General features: G+C 47.6%; 1 protein-coding gene across 1 annotated transcript in view; it reads left to right on the forward strand.

The window, feature by feature from the left end:
* Positions 1-3,435: 3,435 nt before the first annotated feature.
* The window catches only part of Khdrbs3 (KH RNA binding domain containing, signal transduction associated 3), a 139,129-nt gene continuing 128,096 nt past the window's right edge, over positions 3,436-14,468 (forward strand). The window contains exon 1 of the mRNA XM_042699970.1: positions 3,436-3,593. Within this exon, the coding sequence (XP_042555904.1) occupies positions 3,506-3,593 (88 nt within the window). The 5' untranslated portion in view covers positions 3,436-3,505. The remainder of the gene's footprint in view (positions 3,594-14,468) is intronic.

A 14,468-nucleotide genomic window follows, 5' to 3' on the forward strand; every position in this document is an offset into this window, starting at 1 on the left:
GTCTGTCTTTCTCTCTCCAGGAGGGAGGGGGTCAGGATACAGGTGAAGTTTCTAATGGACAGCAATCCAGCTGGGGCTGCAGAAATTTGCTGATGGTCTAGTGTGGGGTAATGAGTGAGACTGGTGTGGGAAATATTCTTGAGGGCGAGAGAGAGACAAGTCCTTGACCCAGATCTGAGGAGAAAGCAGCCTGAGTTGCTTTCTTGTATCTGAGGGTCTCCGGGCAGTAGGGCGGACAGGAAGTACACAGCCACGAGCTGCCAAGTCGCAGGTGCCCTTGGCTGGTGTGGCTTTGGAGAAGTTGGAGCTGTTAATGGTGTGGACCCTGGTACTCCAAAGCAGTCTCTGCATGCAGTACTTGATGAGTACTGAGCAACTGGGGAGAGATCTCTGGCCTGGAAGCCTAATCAGCTGAGTTTGAGTATTTACCTTCATGCGTCTGAAAGAAAATCACAACTTTCCTCAGCATCCACTTTGCTATCTCATTTTCACAAGGAGGGCAGGGTCGGAGACTGTAGCTTGGAGACCTCAGGGAGATCTGCAGAGTATGCCCCGTAACCAGTGCTCAGCCAGGCTGCTGGGTGGAGACAGTTTCCTGTGTATCTCACAGAGGTATCCATGTCCCTCTTCCCTTGAGAAACTGGCATGGGCACTCAATGCGCTGGGCACCTGCCCTTTTGGAAGGTGCTGTGAGGAGGAGGGTCAGGAGCAGAAGATTCAGTGTCTGTGCTTGTCAGTTTCTGGGAGCACAGCCCTCCTCCCCAGCTGTTAGCGGGATGTCTCTGCCAACTGCTTGGGTGAGGGCAGCGTGGCATCTAGTGTTTCCTAGGAAGGCAGAATTGGGAAGAGAGATAAAGTGGGCACCTAGAATCAAATGGCCTTGGGATCCCCTACTGACAGCTGTGAAACACTAAGCGAAGTGTTAAACAAACCTGAGCTCTGCTTTCTTGGTGTGCATGTGGTAGAGTGTTGGGAGAAGTGCATGCAAAGCAGCGAGCACAATGTTTGGCACTTAGTATATACTTAATTTAAAAAAAAGTGATTAATCAAGGTTTGGTGTGTCATTGGGACAGAATGCCTAACTAGAACTGTTAAAAAAAAAAAAGAGAGTCAAAAGACCAAGCAACACTACTCTAGTACTACCTAGTCCTTACTCTCCTTGTGGGGCCCACATTAGGCATTCTGTTCCCTCTTCCTACCTGTCTAAGCACCTGTCAGGATATTACACTTGAACTTCAGACTGCAGGAAGAGAGAGGTATGTGTTTCCATGTAGTTATAAAAGGAGAAAACATTTCTTTGCAGACCTTCTAACTGCCCGCAGGGATTATTGGCAGAACCTAGATATTGGGGTATGGATCTGAAGGTCAGTCTTCAGGTTGATCAAGCAAGCTGGCACCAGACCTCAGCAGACCACAGTGAGGAGCCAGGCTGCCGACATCGACACTCCTGCCTTACCAGCGGGATCTCAGGCTCAGGGTCAGAAAAAGAGGCTGCCCATCACAAGTCCATGCTCAAGACCAGAGGTGGGTGAGGAGTGCCCGGGAGGTGATTGCCCAGTTTCTTTGGGAACTGCAGCTGAAAGGGGAGGGGAAGATTCAGAAGCAGAGGGCAGCCAGGTAGGGTAAAAACTCCAAAGAGTGACAGCTAAGCTTTCCCTCTGCGTTTTGGGTATTTTAAAACAAGCTAAAATATTTAATACTCACGACTCTTACATAACAGGTTGCCTGGTCATCTCCACTATCGACTGAAGAAACTGAGGTACAAGTGACTGAACACGTCAAGGGTCACAAGCCAGTGAGCAGCCGAGCCCTGCATTTAACCATCACATTGTCTCTGGCTAATTTAGACCCAAGAGTGGCATAAGGAAGATTCTTAGGGAAGGGCTCTACAGCGGCATCTTCCCGGGAGCCCTGCTAGTCCAGGCAGGCAGGGGGCTCAAGCCCGCCTGCAGACTGGATTCCTGCACCAACCCTTTCTCCACAGTGTCCCAGGCTTAGGCCATATGGGTGTGTGTGTGTGTGTGTGTGTGTATGTGTGTGTGTGTGTGTGAAGGGAGCTTCCTTGGCAGAGGGCGATTCCTGGTCATATGGAGGGGAGGGGTGTGGAGAATGCAGATCTGTGGATGACCTCTGACCTTCAGGCTTGCTGAAGTCCCCGAAGGCTGTCCAGGGAGGATGACGTGGAGAGGCCAGGGCTTGTGGTGGCCCTGAGACAAAAAGTCAGCCCAAGGACTCTGGACAGTCCTTGGCAAGGTCTTGGCACTCATCCCCACATCTGGGGACCTCTAGGTCGGCTCGGGCAGCATCTGTGAGGAGGGAGGAAAGCTGGGTGGGTAAGGGGGACCCAGGACCCCATCACCGGCCCCCCCGGCGCCCCCTCCAGGCCAGTTTATAGCCCGGGAGGAGGACAAAGTGTGGACGACAAAGGCGCCCCGAGGGCGCGCGCTCTTGCGGAACGGCCTCGGGCCTCGGCGCGGGGCGCGGGTGGGAGGCCGGCCCGGGGCGGCCTGGGCGAGGACAGGCGCGCTCTCCCTACAGCCACGCGGGGGACGGCCGCGTCTGGAAGTGTCCGGGAGCCGAGGGGCGGGGCGCTTCCCCGGGCCGGGCCGGGCGCGGGCGGTGGCGGGCTCCCCGCGCCCTCACCCCCGTCCCCTCCCGCCCCTCACCCCGGGGATCGCCGGCTGGGTGACCTTGGGCGTGCCACCGCTCCAACTCCGGGCCTCAGTTTCCCGGCCTGTGCAGGCGGCAAGCGCTGCGAGGGCCGCGCTCCGGGCCGGTGTGCGTGTGTGTGTGTGTGTGTGTGTGTGCGCGCGCGCGCGTGTGTGTGTGTGTGTGTGTGTGTGTGTGTGTGTGTGTGTGTGTGTGTGTGTGTGTGTGTGTGTGTGTGTGTGTGTGTGTGTGTGTGTGTGTGTGGAGGCCCGGGGCGGCGGGAGACGCCTCCGCACCCTCTCTCCCCCGCCCCCCCCGCCGCCCCCCCGAGGTCTGCGCGCCCGCCCCACGAGGCGGCGCGCCGGGTGCTCGGCGTAGTGCGCATGCGCGGCGGGCGGGGCGGTGAGGCGAGGCGCTCGCGCGGCGACGGCGGCGGCCGCGACTCAGAGCGCGCGGGGCGGGCGGCGGCGGCTCCTCAGAGTGCGCGGGGCCGGCGCGCGGGGCGGGTGGTGGCGGAGCTCGGCGCGGGCGCCGCCGGCGGCGGGCGAGCCTGGACTACCGGCTTCTGGTCTCGCAGCGCGCCGCCCGCCCGGCGCTGGGCCTCGACCTCGCGGGCCCGCGCCCACTTCTCCTCAGCCCTCGTCCGGCCGCCCCGCGGGCTCTGGGGGTCGGCGGGGCCGGGCTGAGGGGCCGCCGCCCGCCCCGAGCCGCCGCCGCCGCCGCCCGGCCGCCCGCCCGGCTTGGCCGCCGCGGGGTCTGGCCGGGGCCGCGCCGCCGCGGGCGGGCGGGTCGGGCTGCGGGGCCGCCGCCTCCTGCGTGCCGCGAGCCCGCGTCCCGGGCCCCGCGGGCGGCGAGCATGGAGGAGAAGTACCTGCCCGAGCTCATGGCGGAGAAGGACTCGCTGGACCCCTCGTTCACGCACGCCCTGCGCCTGGTGAACCGCGGTGAGGCGCCCCGCGCCCGGCCGGGGTGGGCGGGGACGGGGCCCGCGCCGCCCTCGGGGCCTCAGGCCGGGCTGGGCTGGGCTGGGCCGGGCTGGGGGGCGGCGCGGGCCCGGGGTAGCCGCGGCGTGGATCCGGGCGTGCGCGGGGGGTCAGGGCGGGACGCTCCGGCGGGACTTGGAGGGGACCTTCGGGGACTCGCGGGGGATGGGGGGGGGACCCTGGGGGAAAGTTCCGGATGGAGGTGGGCTAACGAGCCTGGGGTCTGTCGGGGTCCGGGCCGCCCGGTCTCAGCGGAGCCGCCGGGGAGGCCGCGGGGGTGGGGGGGGGGCGGGGGACCCGAGGGGGGTCTCGGATCCGGGCACAGGTGCGGCGCGGTGAGCCAAGTTTGGGGACCTCGGGATAGGTGGGGGGGTCAGACCCCGACAGGCAGGCCGGGGGCGGGAGGGGAGCGCCGCGGCCCCTGGGGCGAGCCCGGCCCCGCTCCCCGCTGCCCGGCCGCTCGCTCGCCCGCCCGGGGCGTCCGCCCTCCCTCCCCGGGGGGGGGCAGCCGGGCGCGGAGGCCGGCGGGCGACCCCCCTCCCCCGTTGCCAGCCTGGGAAGCTCCTGGGTGGGTGACCCTCATTGGCGGCTGCCTGGGGCGGGGGGGGGGGGTCAGTCCACGCCGAAGGAGCCCGGCGCCGCTGTCATTGTCACCGCCCTCCCCGCCAGCCGGGGTGCGCCCCGACTCTGGGGACTAGGGAGGCACGCCTCCCCCAAGCCTGCACCCCCCCTCCCCGACTCCGGCTCGCTCCTCCTCGGGCTTCCTGCGATCGCAGTCCGCGGGGATGGAAGGTAAACTGAGCCTGCCTTGGGCCGGGAGCCGCGGGGCTGGGCTGCACGCCGGGGCTGGCGTCCGTGTTTCCCGGGAAGATGGACGGGCACCGCCGGGCTGCGGTGTCGCTGGGACGTGTCGGCGACGTCGTCTGGTGGGATCGGCCGCGGTCCCGCTGCGCCCCCGGGTTGGCCCTGGCTCCTTTATTGTTGGGAGAAAGAGACGGAGCGAGAGGAAAGACGAGGCAGCCCCATTCTGACTGTGGTGGATACCTGGCTTTCCACCCCCTCGGTGCTGCCTGGGGGAGGGCTGTTCTGGAGGGGACGTGGCCCAGTTGACTCTAGTGAAGGCGGGTCCGAGACTTCCTGTGGCCCGGGGAAGGGAAGCCTAGGTGACTCGTGCGGATAGGCTTACGGAGCTCTCCCATACGGAGCTCTCCCATTTGAATAGCTACTTGGTAATTTTCTTTTTAAATTTTACATAATGAGCTTGTGAGAGAGTAAAGGGCGTGCGTTGCTAAAATAGTAAGAAAAAACAATCTGAATTTTACCCCTGTGCTCTTGTGAGCAGCCTCTAGTTAGATAGGTTTGTGCTCCTTGCTTTTTTATGATTTACCTATGCTTTTCAGTGCCCGCCGGGCTGTCATCGCAGGGAGAGAGATTTCCTTTGTACTTCGTCTGAGATCAGTGCCTGTAGGCGTTGGGGACTGTGGGACCAGGTGCATTTCTCAGGATGAAAGCTATATCAAACTTAAGGCTCTACCCTTTCACTCGGGTAGGGAGCAGTTTAAAAGCGGAATGACTTATTTTCAAAGTCAGATTTTTTTTTTCTGTGACGTGTTGCCATAGTGTTGTGTCTCTCTTGTTTCCCACAGCTTCTGGTTTTTGTGGTTTTACTAGTGTTATCAGCTTCGATGTATTGGGAAAATGTTGCCACTTAGTGTTTTTTTGGATGGGAAACTTGATTACCTTTTCTTGAGAAATAGCATTCTTGTAAGTGCATTTCTCTCACGTGAAAAAGACGTGTTACTCTTGGAGGCTTGCTTGTGTTACTATTAGGATAGAAGACTTCACCCTAAGATGTTTTCCCTTAAATCACAGGCATATATCCACCATTCAGAGTGCTCTCATTTAAAACATTAATTACATTCTGCCATGTAATTCCACAACATAATGTCTGAACCTGAATGGTTGTTAGAAAAGTTTGATTCCACCAACCACCTTATTATTAACAATATAAAAGCTTTTTTCTCTTCACGTCTATGTGCCTCAAATAAATGTACTCTTGCTAGAGCTATCTGTACTAAATCCCATAGTCATGACTGGTCAATGTTGTAAACCTCTGTTGTAAGACATAGATATAAGAGGTATTGTTAGTATCTCACTATTGCGTAGTAATTTGGAAATTCCTAGGCACTTGGAGGCACACGCTGTCTACCTCATCCCCACACTGGACACCCGAAAGGCTCTTTGCCCTTGGTCTTTTCAGGGAAGATGCTGAGAAGCACAGCTTTATAAGCGCTAGACACCTGCAAGTGAATTTGAACCCAGATCTTTTGTCTCCAAAGTCTTTTGCCCTATTTTGTTACTTCCGAAGAAGACAGAATGAAGCACTTCTGGTGTGCTAATTTAAACTCTACACAAATCGATCTAGTTGGTTATGATGGTCCCTGGTTGATTTCATACAAGAGAAATAATGTATGTGATCCTAATTTCTTTTAAGAAGAAAGTTTCTGTATGTGTCTTCTTAGAAGAGTCAAGCATTCATTGTAACTTACAGGGTTTTTAATGTTCAGGTCTAGAGGCACTTGAAATTAAAGCCCTTCCACCACTAGTATTTTACTTTAGTAGTCAACACATGACAGTAATGGAAGCTATACATAGGACCTAGTCATTTAAAAAATGCAGTGTTCACAAATGGGTCATCTTCCTAGGTGAGTTACATTGTTTCTAACAACCCTTAAGAAGAAGTTAGTTGAGCAAGGATGATGTCAGAGATGTAAATCATGGCTAGTCCAGAATGGCTTCCAGGCTATGTTCATGATAGGCATTAGTTCCTGATTTTTGTTTTTATTTTTCTAAGTTAACTGGCTCTCCTTTTCTTGTGTTTGTTCTCTAAGAAAAGAACTGTTTAGTTTACTTCATATTAGAATCAAAATGAATAGGCTTTGGTATTCTTGCTTTCCTCTTGGTGGCCTTCCTCCTTTCATCCCCCTCTTCTTCCAAGGGCCTATAGACTGAATTTGAATTGACATTGTGTTTCTTGCTGGGGAGGTTAATTAGAAATGAGAGTGGCATTGCATGTTTTATATTGTATTTGCTATTAAGGGATGTTGACTTACGTCTGTAAGTCAGCATCCTCAGACATGCCCTCAGTGTTACGATTTAGTCCAGATCTCTACCATTAAATAAAATTATGCAACTCTGTATTTTTATTTATCTGCTATGATGTATGAAACATATGACGCCTTGCCGGAATATATTTGGTTGATGGTTGGAGGAGGAAGTGGAGGAGAGGACTCAAGTAAAACGGGCATCGTGTGCCTACATGGGTAATGTGTTGATATTGCAGAGTAAATAGTTTTTGAAGCAGTTTTTCATATATTAAGCTTCTTAGCATTACTTAGGTTGTATGTGGGGGATACTGATGTGAAAAGGGATGGTCAGTACTTTGTCCTACAAGCATTTCTTTATAATGCATAAAACCCAGTGGTTTAACATCTCATTTTGGGGGGATCCTTTCACACTCTCCCATTTCTTAACTGTCTACAGACCTGTAATGTGAGAGAAGAATGAGAATTGCAGAATTCTCTTTGTATGATGATTGCTGCTGTAGTGTTTGGTTCTTTGCTTCATCCAGAGGAGGATGTGGTTATTAGTTTTTAATTGTTTTTCTTCTGGATACAATGGTTCTGTTTTAGGTAAACCGTTTCTCCATTTATAGAGTATATTATGACTCAGTGATTCAGTGTTTGGGAGTTACAATGCAGATGACATTGGTGACATGCTTACATAGGCCCAGCCTGCTTGCTAGGTTTTTGTGCTGGGGCCCAGAGTGGAGAGGCAAAGCTGTTACCATTCCTGGGGGTAGGGAGTGGGGAAGAATGGATGGTTTGGGTTTATAAATACTCACTTTCTTACAGAACACCCTATGTCCTTTGCCTGTCCTTCTGAAATAGGAGTGACTTGATGGTTTAGATTTAGCTGACACAGGAAGGCTACAAACATTTCTGAGACACTTCTCTGTCTGGTCATGTTTATAATCTTAATACTGCTAACAGTCCAAGAATACAAGAGGTTATTTGAGCCAACTTTTCACTTGTAGAAACCAGGACTGACAACTGCAGTAATTTGCCAAGGTGATTGTACTTACAAAACGTCAGAGCAGAAGTTCAGGCTTCCTTGTTGGTTTTGCCCTGCCTCCCTGACCCTCAGAGGTCTAAGTGGTCAAATTGGTACCTTAATGATGAGGGAGAATGGCAATCCTGGCTTCTTCATGAATATTTTGTTCTTATTTCCCTGGACTAAAAGATAAATGGTGGGTGTTTTTGTACCTCATGTGTCATACTTCTGCTGTTTCCTCTTTTGCTTCCCTTTCTCCACAAATGGTTCTTCTGTCTGATTTCTGGTCTTTGTGACAGAGCTGAAGGCTTCCACAGTGAGATCCTCATCACCCTTTGTTTGGATGTCCATGCAAAATCCAGTCTTAGTGTCTTCAGCTGCTAGCATTCTTCTTGGTGCATTGTAGTGGGAGTTGTGAATTGAATTCCAGTTGTCATTTTCATGTTTGTGTTTGAAATATCATAAAGGTAGATTTTAGATACCATAGTCACTGAAGAGCTTTGCTCCTTACCACCTTAGAGTTCTTGATTTAGGATAGGGTGAAGTCTAACAGCTGTGGACATGTTAGTGAAAACAAGCAGAAGAACATGGCAGTGATCTCCAGTGTGGTAGAACCATAGGCTTCCTTCTCCAGGAAGCAACTAGAAGATGTGGCCAGATTTGCTTTGATCCAGAAGTTTATTTATTTTTGTTCTTTCTTGAGGCACTTGTTAGGCCAATTAACTCTTCCTCCTTAAACCCCTAATGAGATTTTGTTATTGTTGTTATTCGATAAACTCCAACTAGAAAATTTTGAAGCCCTTATCACATGCCACATCTTACCTTGAAGGGGTTAATCTGCAAGTTAATGGGCAAGTCCAGATGCTAAACAAACCCAAAACCAGAGGAACAGTAGATTTGCTGTTGAATGCCAGCTGCATCTTGGATATCAAAAGATCCCTTTGCCTGTTGTCACCAATCCTTGTAACTGAAGAATGACTTACGTTTTTTCAAAAGCAGCAAAATAGGGTGTTCCTTAGCATTGTGGATGATGATTACAATAAAAAGCTCCCACACCCAGGGAGGGCCTCTTCTGTGCCAGGTGCTCTCTCTGCACTATTGCTCATCCATGCAGGATCTTGCAAGGCATCTAGTTTTATCCCTGCCATAGCCTCTTTTTTTTTTTTTTTAAGTGAGGAGTCTTATGGCTCAGAAATGTAAAGTGATTTGCCCAGTCAAGGTGCACAGATTGTAAGCAGTCAGACAGTCAGACTGTAGTATTTTGGTAGAATACTTTTTAAGAGATTAAAAAGCACATTGCTAAGTATTGTTTGTTTTTAAATGAAGATTTGTTATAGTAGAGGCCCATAGGAATTTCCATTGGTATTAAACTTTTAAGAGGTCTGTGAAATTGGCTTTAACAAAAAGACATGCCTACTAGTTTTCCTGTGTTCTCTGGCAATATTATTTCCCTCAGTAGGTAGGCAGGGTAAGGATTTTAATTATGTATATATTTCAGTGGCCAAAGAGAAAAGTAGGAAAGCATTTGGTATAGAAAGTTTGTAGTGAAATTCTTACTGAGAGTCTGTTTACCTTGAAGGAACCTCTCAGGCACAACGGTCTTTGCATTTTAATGCTGTCCATCACTTGGTTGATGAATTGATTGAGAATACATCAGAGATTTATAATCAGATGTATAATATATTTAGAAATTCTCCATCCTCTAGAAATAGCTTCACAAAGAAAAGAAAACGAGCATCAGTTCAAGAACATGGTTCTACAAATAATAATTTTGGCTTCCTGCCAGAGGGAAGTATTTTAAAATATATTTGTCTAGATTCAATAATAATAGCAGCTACCAGTTATCAAGAGTCTTTTCTACTTTTACATTCTTTTTCAGCTTTTTCTAGTTTATAATGTTGTATATATAGTGTTATTATTATTATTTGTTTTTGGCAGTACTGGAATTTGAAATTAGGCCTCAAGCACATGATGTGAAAATTCTACCATGAGTCAAGCCTCAGCCCTTTTTTTTTTTGCTTTAGTTATTTTCCAGGTAAAATAATATATATATATATATATTTTTTGTCTAGAGTTGAGCTTAGACTGTGATCTACCTACCAACACATTTCTGCAGAGCTGGGATTATAGACTGGCATACTCACTTATTTTATTAATTGAAATGAAGTCTCTAAGTTAACTTTTTGCCCCAGTTGACAAACCATAATTCTCCTGATATCTGCCTTTCAAGTAGCTGGGATTCCAACTGTATATAAATATACACATATATATGTGTATGTAAATATATACGTACATACATATAATGTGTATCTACATACGTGTATATTAATTTTTTGAATTATTTTTATGTTTTATGTATTTATACAAAGGGATTACTATTCAGCATGTCAATTTTTAAGTACAATGCATCTTGATTTATGTCACCCCTTTTACCCATCTCAACCAGCCCTTTCCTATATATTCCTATATATATTAATTTGCTTAATTCTTCTAACCCTAAAAAAGTAAGTCATTTTACCTTATTTATTGATAATAGAACTGAGGATAGGAAGGTCAAATGATTTACCTGTGGTCACATGGCTAGTGAGGGTTTAACCAGGATTTGAACCCAGGGCTGCCCAACTGCAAGCCGCTGTGTGCAGACTTGCAGGAGTTCTAGGAGGTAGTAGATACCTTTCACTGTGTCTCACTTTATATGTTTGGCTTTTGGAAGGAATTTTAATTTTTGTTTTTTTGTTTTTATTTTTTGTAGGGAGTTTTAGTAGCACAGCTCTTCACAGTAATTTTATGGTCTTGAATGGAGATGTGGCGAGCAGGAAAAGCTAAATCCTGAAATCAGGATGGACCTGTGGTTGGACAGGTAGCATGGGAACTTTCTACCTAGGCCAGCATGTGGTGTTTGGTAGATAACAGGAGCCAGGTCATTATGGGAAGTGACAGTTTTTTGTACTCTGCAAATTACCTAATTTCTCAGAGCATTTTCCTTACCTATAAAGTTAACGACCTCATGCCCTCCTTATGAAGTTGGTGTTTTAGATGTAAGTGCAGTGCCTATCACATAATAGGTACTTTATCATCACTTGCTATATTTATAGAATGGCCTGAGACAGATATGTGAGTGTTGGTTTACCTTCCCAGCCATAGAGCAGATAATAATAGTTTAATACATAAATCATCTAATTGCATTTCTTGGTGTAATTTTCTGATATTAGAATGATTTAGGATTCCAATTCTGGACATACTGACAGAGAAAGTCCATCTTTAGGAGGCTTCTTTTATTCATGTCAAATTAGCAGCAGTTCTGACTGGTTTTTATTATGCTCAAGGTATAGCACCTAAAGCTTAAATGAACACATGATATTTCATGAAATTTTACTGCCTGTGTAGACACTCTGCTGCCTGTGAAAAAGCATGATATTTTATTCTGAATTACCAAGTTCTGAGTTTGTATAATTCTTTAACTTTTCATAATTTTTGAGCCAATCAACTCCTGCTGTTTTAAGGTTAAGTGTTCTGGCACATTATTGGTGTTCTTTCTTGGTATTATGATATGAATTGAATATGTAAGAGAAGCCTTTTGATATCTTTGTCATAAACCTTACACATGGTGTAGGTTCCCATTGAGACACTGTAATGAGAGAGAAGAGGCCTTTCCTTTTTCTTCCTATTTTCATTGCATTTATACCACTGTGCTCTGATTTTTGTCCACCAGATGGCGCCCCACATAGCTATGACAGCCTCTTCCATTCATAGCAGTAGCTATCCTGAAGTGAAGAAATTGGTCTTGATGGACAAGCATACAGTGCTTTTAATTTTCACATATTGCTTTCCATGTTTCTGATACTTTGTAACTGGCATTTGCAGGAAAACTAGGCCCCTTTTGGTTTTGTAGCCTTGTTTCTTGAGTTCCTAAGGTGGCTGTCAGGATTCTTTTCACACACACTCTACCTTCGCTTATTCTTGGTGACTCCACAGGTCTGTCACAGTGCTAAACTTATTAAAGGTGGTCAGTTCACTTAGAGGGTTGCTGTGGGCCTTCCCCCCCCCCCCCCCCCCCCCCATGAAAGTATTGAACTGAAAACTGCTCAAAGAAGCTGTTATGATAGCCTCATTTATGGCTACTGGCACTGTAATTCAGTCTTTTGGAGAGAGAAATTATAGTTCTTTCAGTAATTTGCACTGGAGTGGGTTTATCAAAATCTTTGGTTTGTGTAAAGCAGCAGACACTGGTAACAAAAGACTTGTCAGTAGTATTTCCTCCTGCCTTCTATTGTCTACTGAGACTGGCTAAAGATCTTGTCTGACAGGTAACAAAGCCATGACTATTTTTAGTAATGATTGCTGGGCTGAATTCTGGACATCTGTATTGAGACTTTACAGGACTTCAAAAATTTTACTTTTTTATTCAACTGATAGTTGTGAGCTTCTAAATTGACTGAATATTCTACATTAATTGTGTGCTCTAGATGCACATGGTGCTGGTAACACCTTATCTCTTCAGCTCTTGGTGATCCAGCACAACAGAGTAGATTTGCTCCCCTCCCTCCCTCCCTTCCCTCTTTCCTCCTCCTCCTCCCCTTCCCCCTTTTCTTTTTGGTGCTGATCCTGGGCCTAAGTGCTGCCCTTGAACTTTTTTGGTCAAGTCCAGTGCTCTACCACTTTAGCCACAGCTTTACTTCTGGATTTTATTGTTTTTGTTGTTTTGGATGGTTAGTTGGAGATAAGAATCTCACAGGTTTTTCTACCTGGGCTGGCTTTGAATCAAAATCCTTAGATCTAGTCTCCTGAATAGCCAGGATTACAGATGTGAGCCACCAGCACACAGCCCTAATTTTTAATTTTTTAATGAATGTTCCTCTTACTATCTGCACCTCTTCTATCTTTTGCTTTCAGTTTGTTTATACTCAGAGAATTAAAAAGAAGTTAAACACAAAAACCCCACTTATCTTTAGCTTGCCTGTGATGTGCAAGTGGCACTTAAAACTGTGTGGCACCAAAAATCACCTTAGGCTACTTGGTAAGGAAAACAGTTAACACAGTTTTATATCTTGTAACAACTCTGTCTTTCCTTGTGTAGTGATCCTGGCCTCAGTTTTATGTCTGTAAAATGGTGATTAAGAAACAACAAAACCTCAACCAAGCATCTGAACAGGGCACCAGAGCTCATGCCTGTAATCCTAGCTAGTCAAGAGGCTGAGCTCTGAGGATTAAGATCAAAATCAGTTTGGCAGAAAACTCCATGAGACTCTTATTTCCTATTAACCAGCAAAATACTAGATTGGAGCCCTGACAGAGTGGTAGAATACCAGCTGTTCCTAGAAAAACTGAGGAAGAACATGAGGATTTGACCAACCTTCCCCATATCCCCAGTCCCCCCCCCCCCCCCAAAAAAAAAAAAAAGAAAAGAAAAAACCTATAAAACTCCAAACAACAAACTAGGAATGATTGGAGAGGTTGAGTACCAGCCTAGCAAGAGTGAGGTCTTGAGTTTAAACAATAGTATCGCAAAAAATGACAAAAATTAACTAAATCTGCTTTGGAGTTTTTGTTGGCTTTAAGAAAGAGAAACCATGACGAGTCAGTGAGATTTCTGGCACACAGAGTACAGACTAACTGATGTCAGAATCTTATTTTTTTAATTCTGTGATCCAGTAGGGAATAAACATGTCAATAGGACAAGTGGTCCCTGAGCTTTAGTGTTCAAGGCTAATGCTCTACCACTTTGAACCACAAGGCCACTAATGGTTTTTTTCTTCCTATTTCATTGTATTTATACCATTGTGGTCTGATTCATTACAGGTAAGAGTCTCAGGGACTTTCCTGCCCAGGCTGGCTTTGAACTGCAATCCTCAGATCTCAGCCTCCTGAGTAGCTAGGATTACAGGCATGAATCATCAGCCCCCTCCTTCCCCCACTCTCCAGAGGACAAGTTTAAGAGTGTGTTAAGTGCTAATGTAGATGAGCTTGCTCAGCAGTGACATGGTTTGTCTCACAACCACAGTGGCTTTCTTGTTCAAAGAGGAATTAGCTGGACGGAGAAGGTATTGCAAGGCAGGGGAGATGACTCTCACAGGAAGGTATAACTTTACACAGGAGGGTATAACTTTCGGCCCCTGTAGGTTCTTCTCGTGTCCTGTGTTTCTGTGTACATTTATGTTCCTGCCTTTGTAGCTATGTGACAGTTGTTCGATTATCTCTCTTCTTCTACTTCCCCTCCCACTTTTAAGGCCTGTATTTTTTCTTTCTTTTTTTTGGGGGGGTCTGGTCGTGGGGCCTGAACTCTGGGCCTCAGCTCTTCAGCTCAAGGCTAGTGCTCTACTTGAGCCACAGCGCCACTTCCGGCTTTTTTCTTATGTGGTGCTGAGGAATCGAACCCAGGGCCTCATGCATGCAAGGCAAGCGCTCTACTACTGAGCCACCTTCCCAGCCCCAGGCCTGTATTTTTTCTTGGCATTAAACTTGTTATTTGGAAATAATGTTAGCCCCAAAAGTTAAAAAGAAAATGCTAAGAACTTCTGCAAAGCTGTCTGGATTCATTAGTGCATATTTTGCTACTCATGTCCTAACAATTTCCACAGTGTGTGTGAATGTGCTCTCATGATTCGTTGGAAAGAAAGCTGCATGTGTTATGTATGAGTATGTATTCTCATGATTTATCAGAGAGAAAGGTGCATGCATTATATAAGTGAGTGAGTGATGCTTCTTGACCTTCTAACTACTGAA

The sequence above is a fragment of the Dipodomys spectabilis genome, unplaced genomic scaffold (assembly GCF_019054845.1).
Source record: "Dipodomys spectabilis isolate Male_0828 unplaced genomic scaffold, ASM1905484v1 ptg000264l, whole genome shotgun sequence".
In the NCBI taxonomy this organism is placed as follows: domain Eukaryota; kingdom Metazoa; phylum Chordata; class Mammalia; order Rodentia; family Heteromyidae; genus Dipodomys; species Dipodomys spectabilis.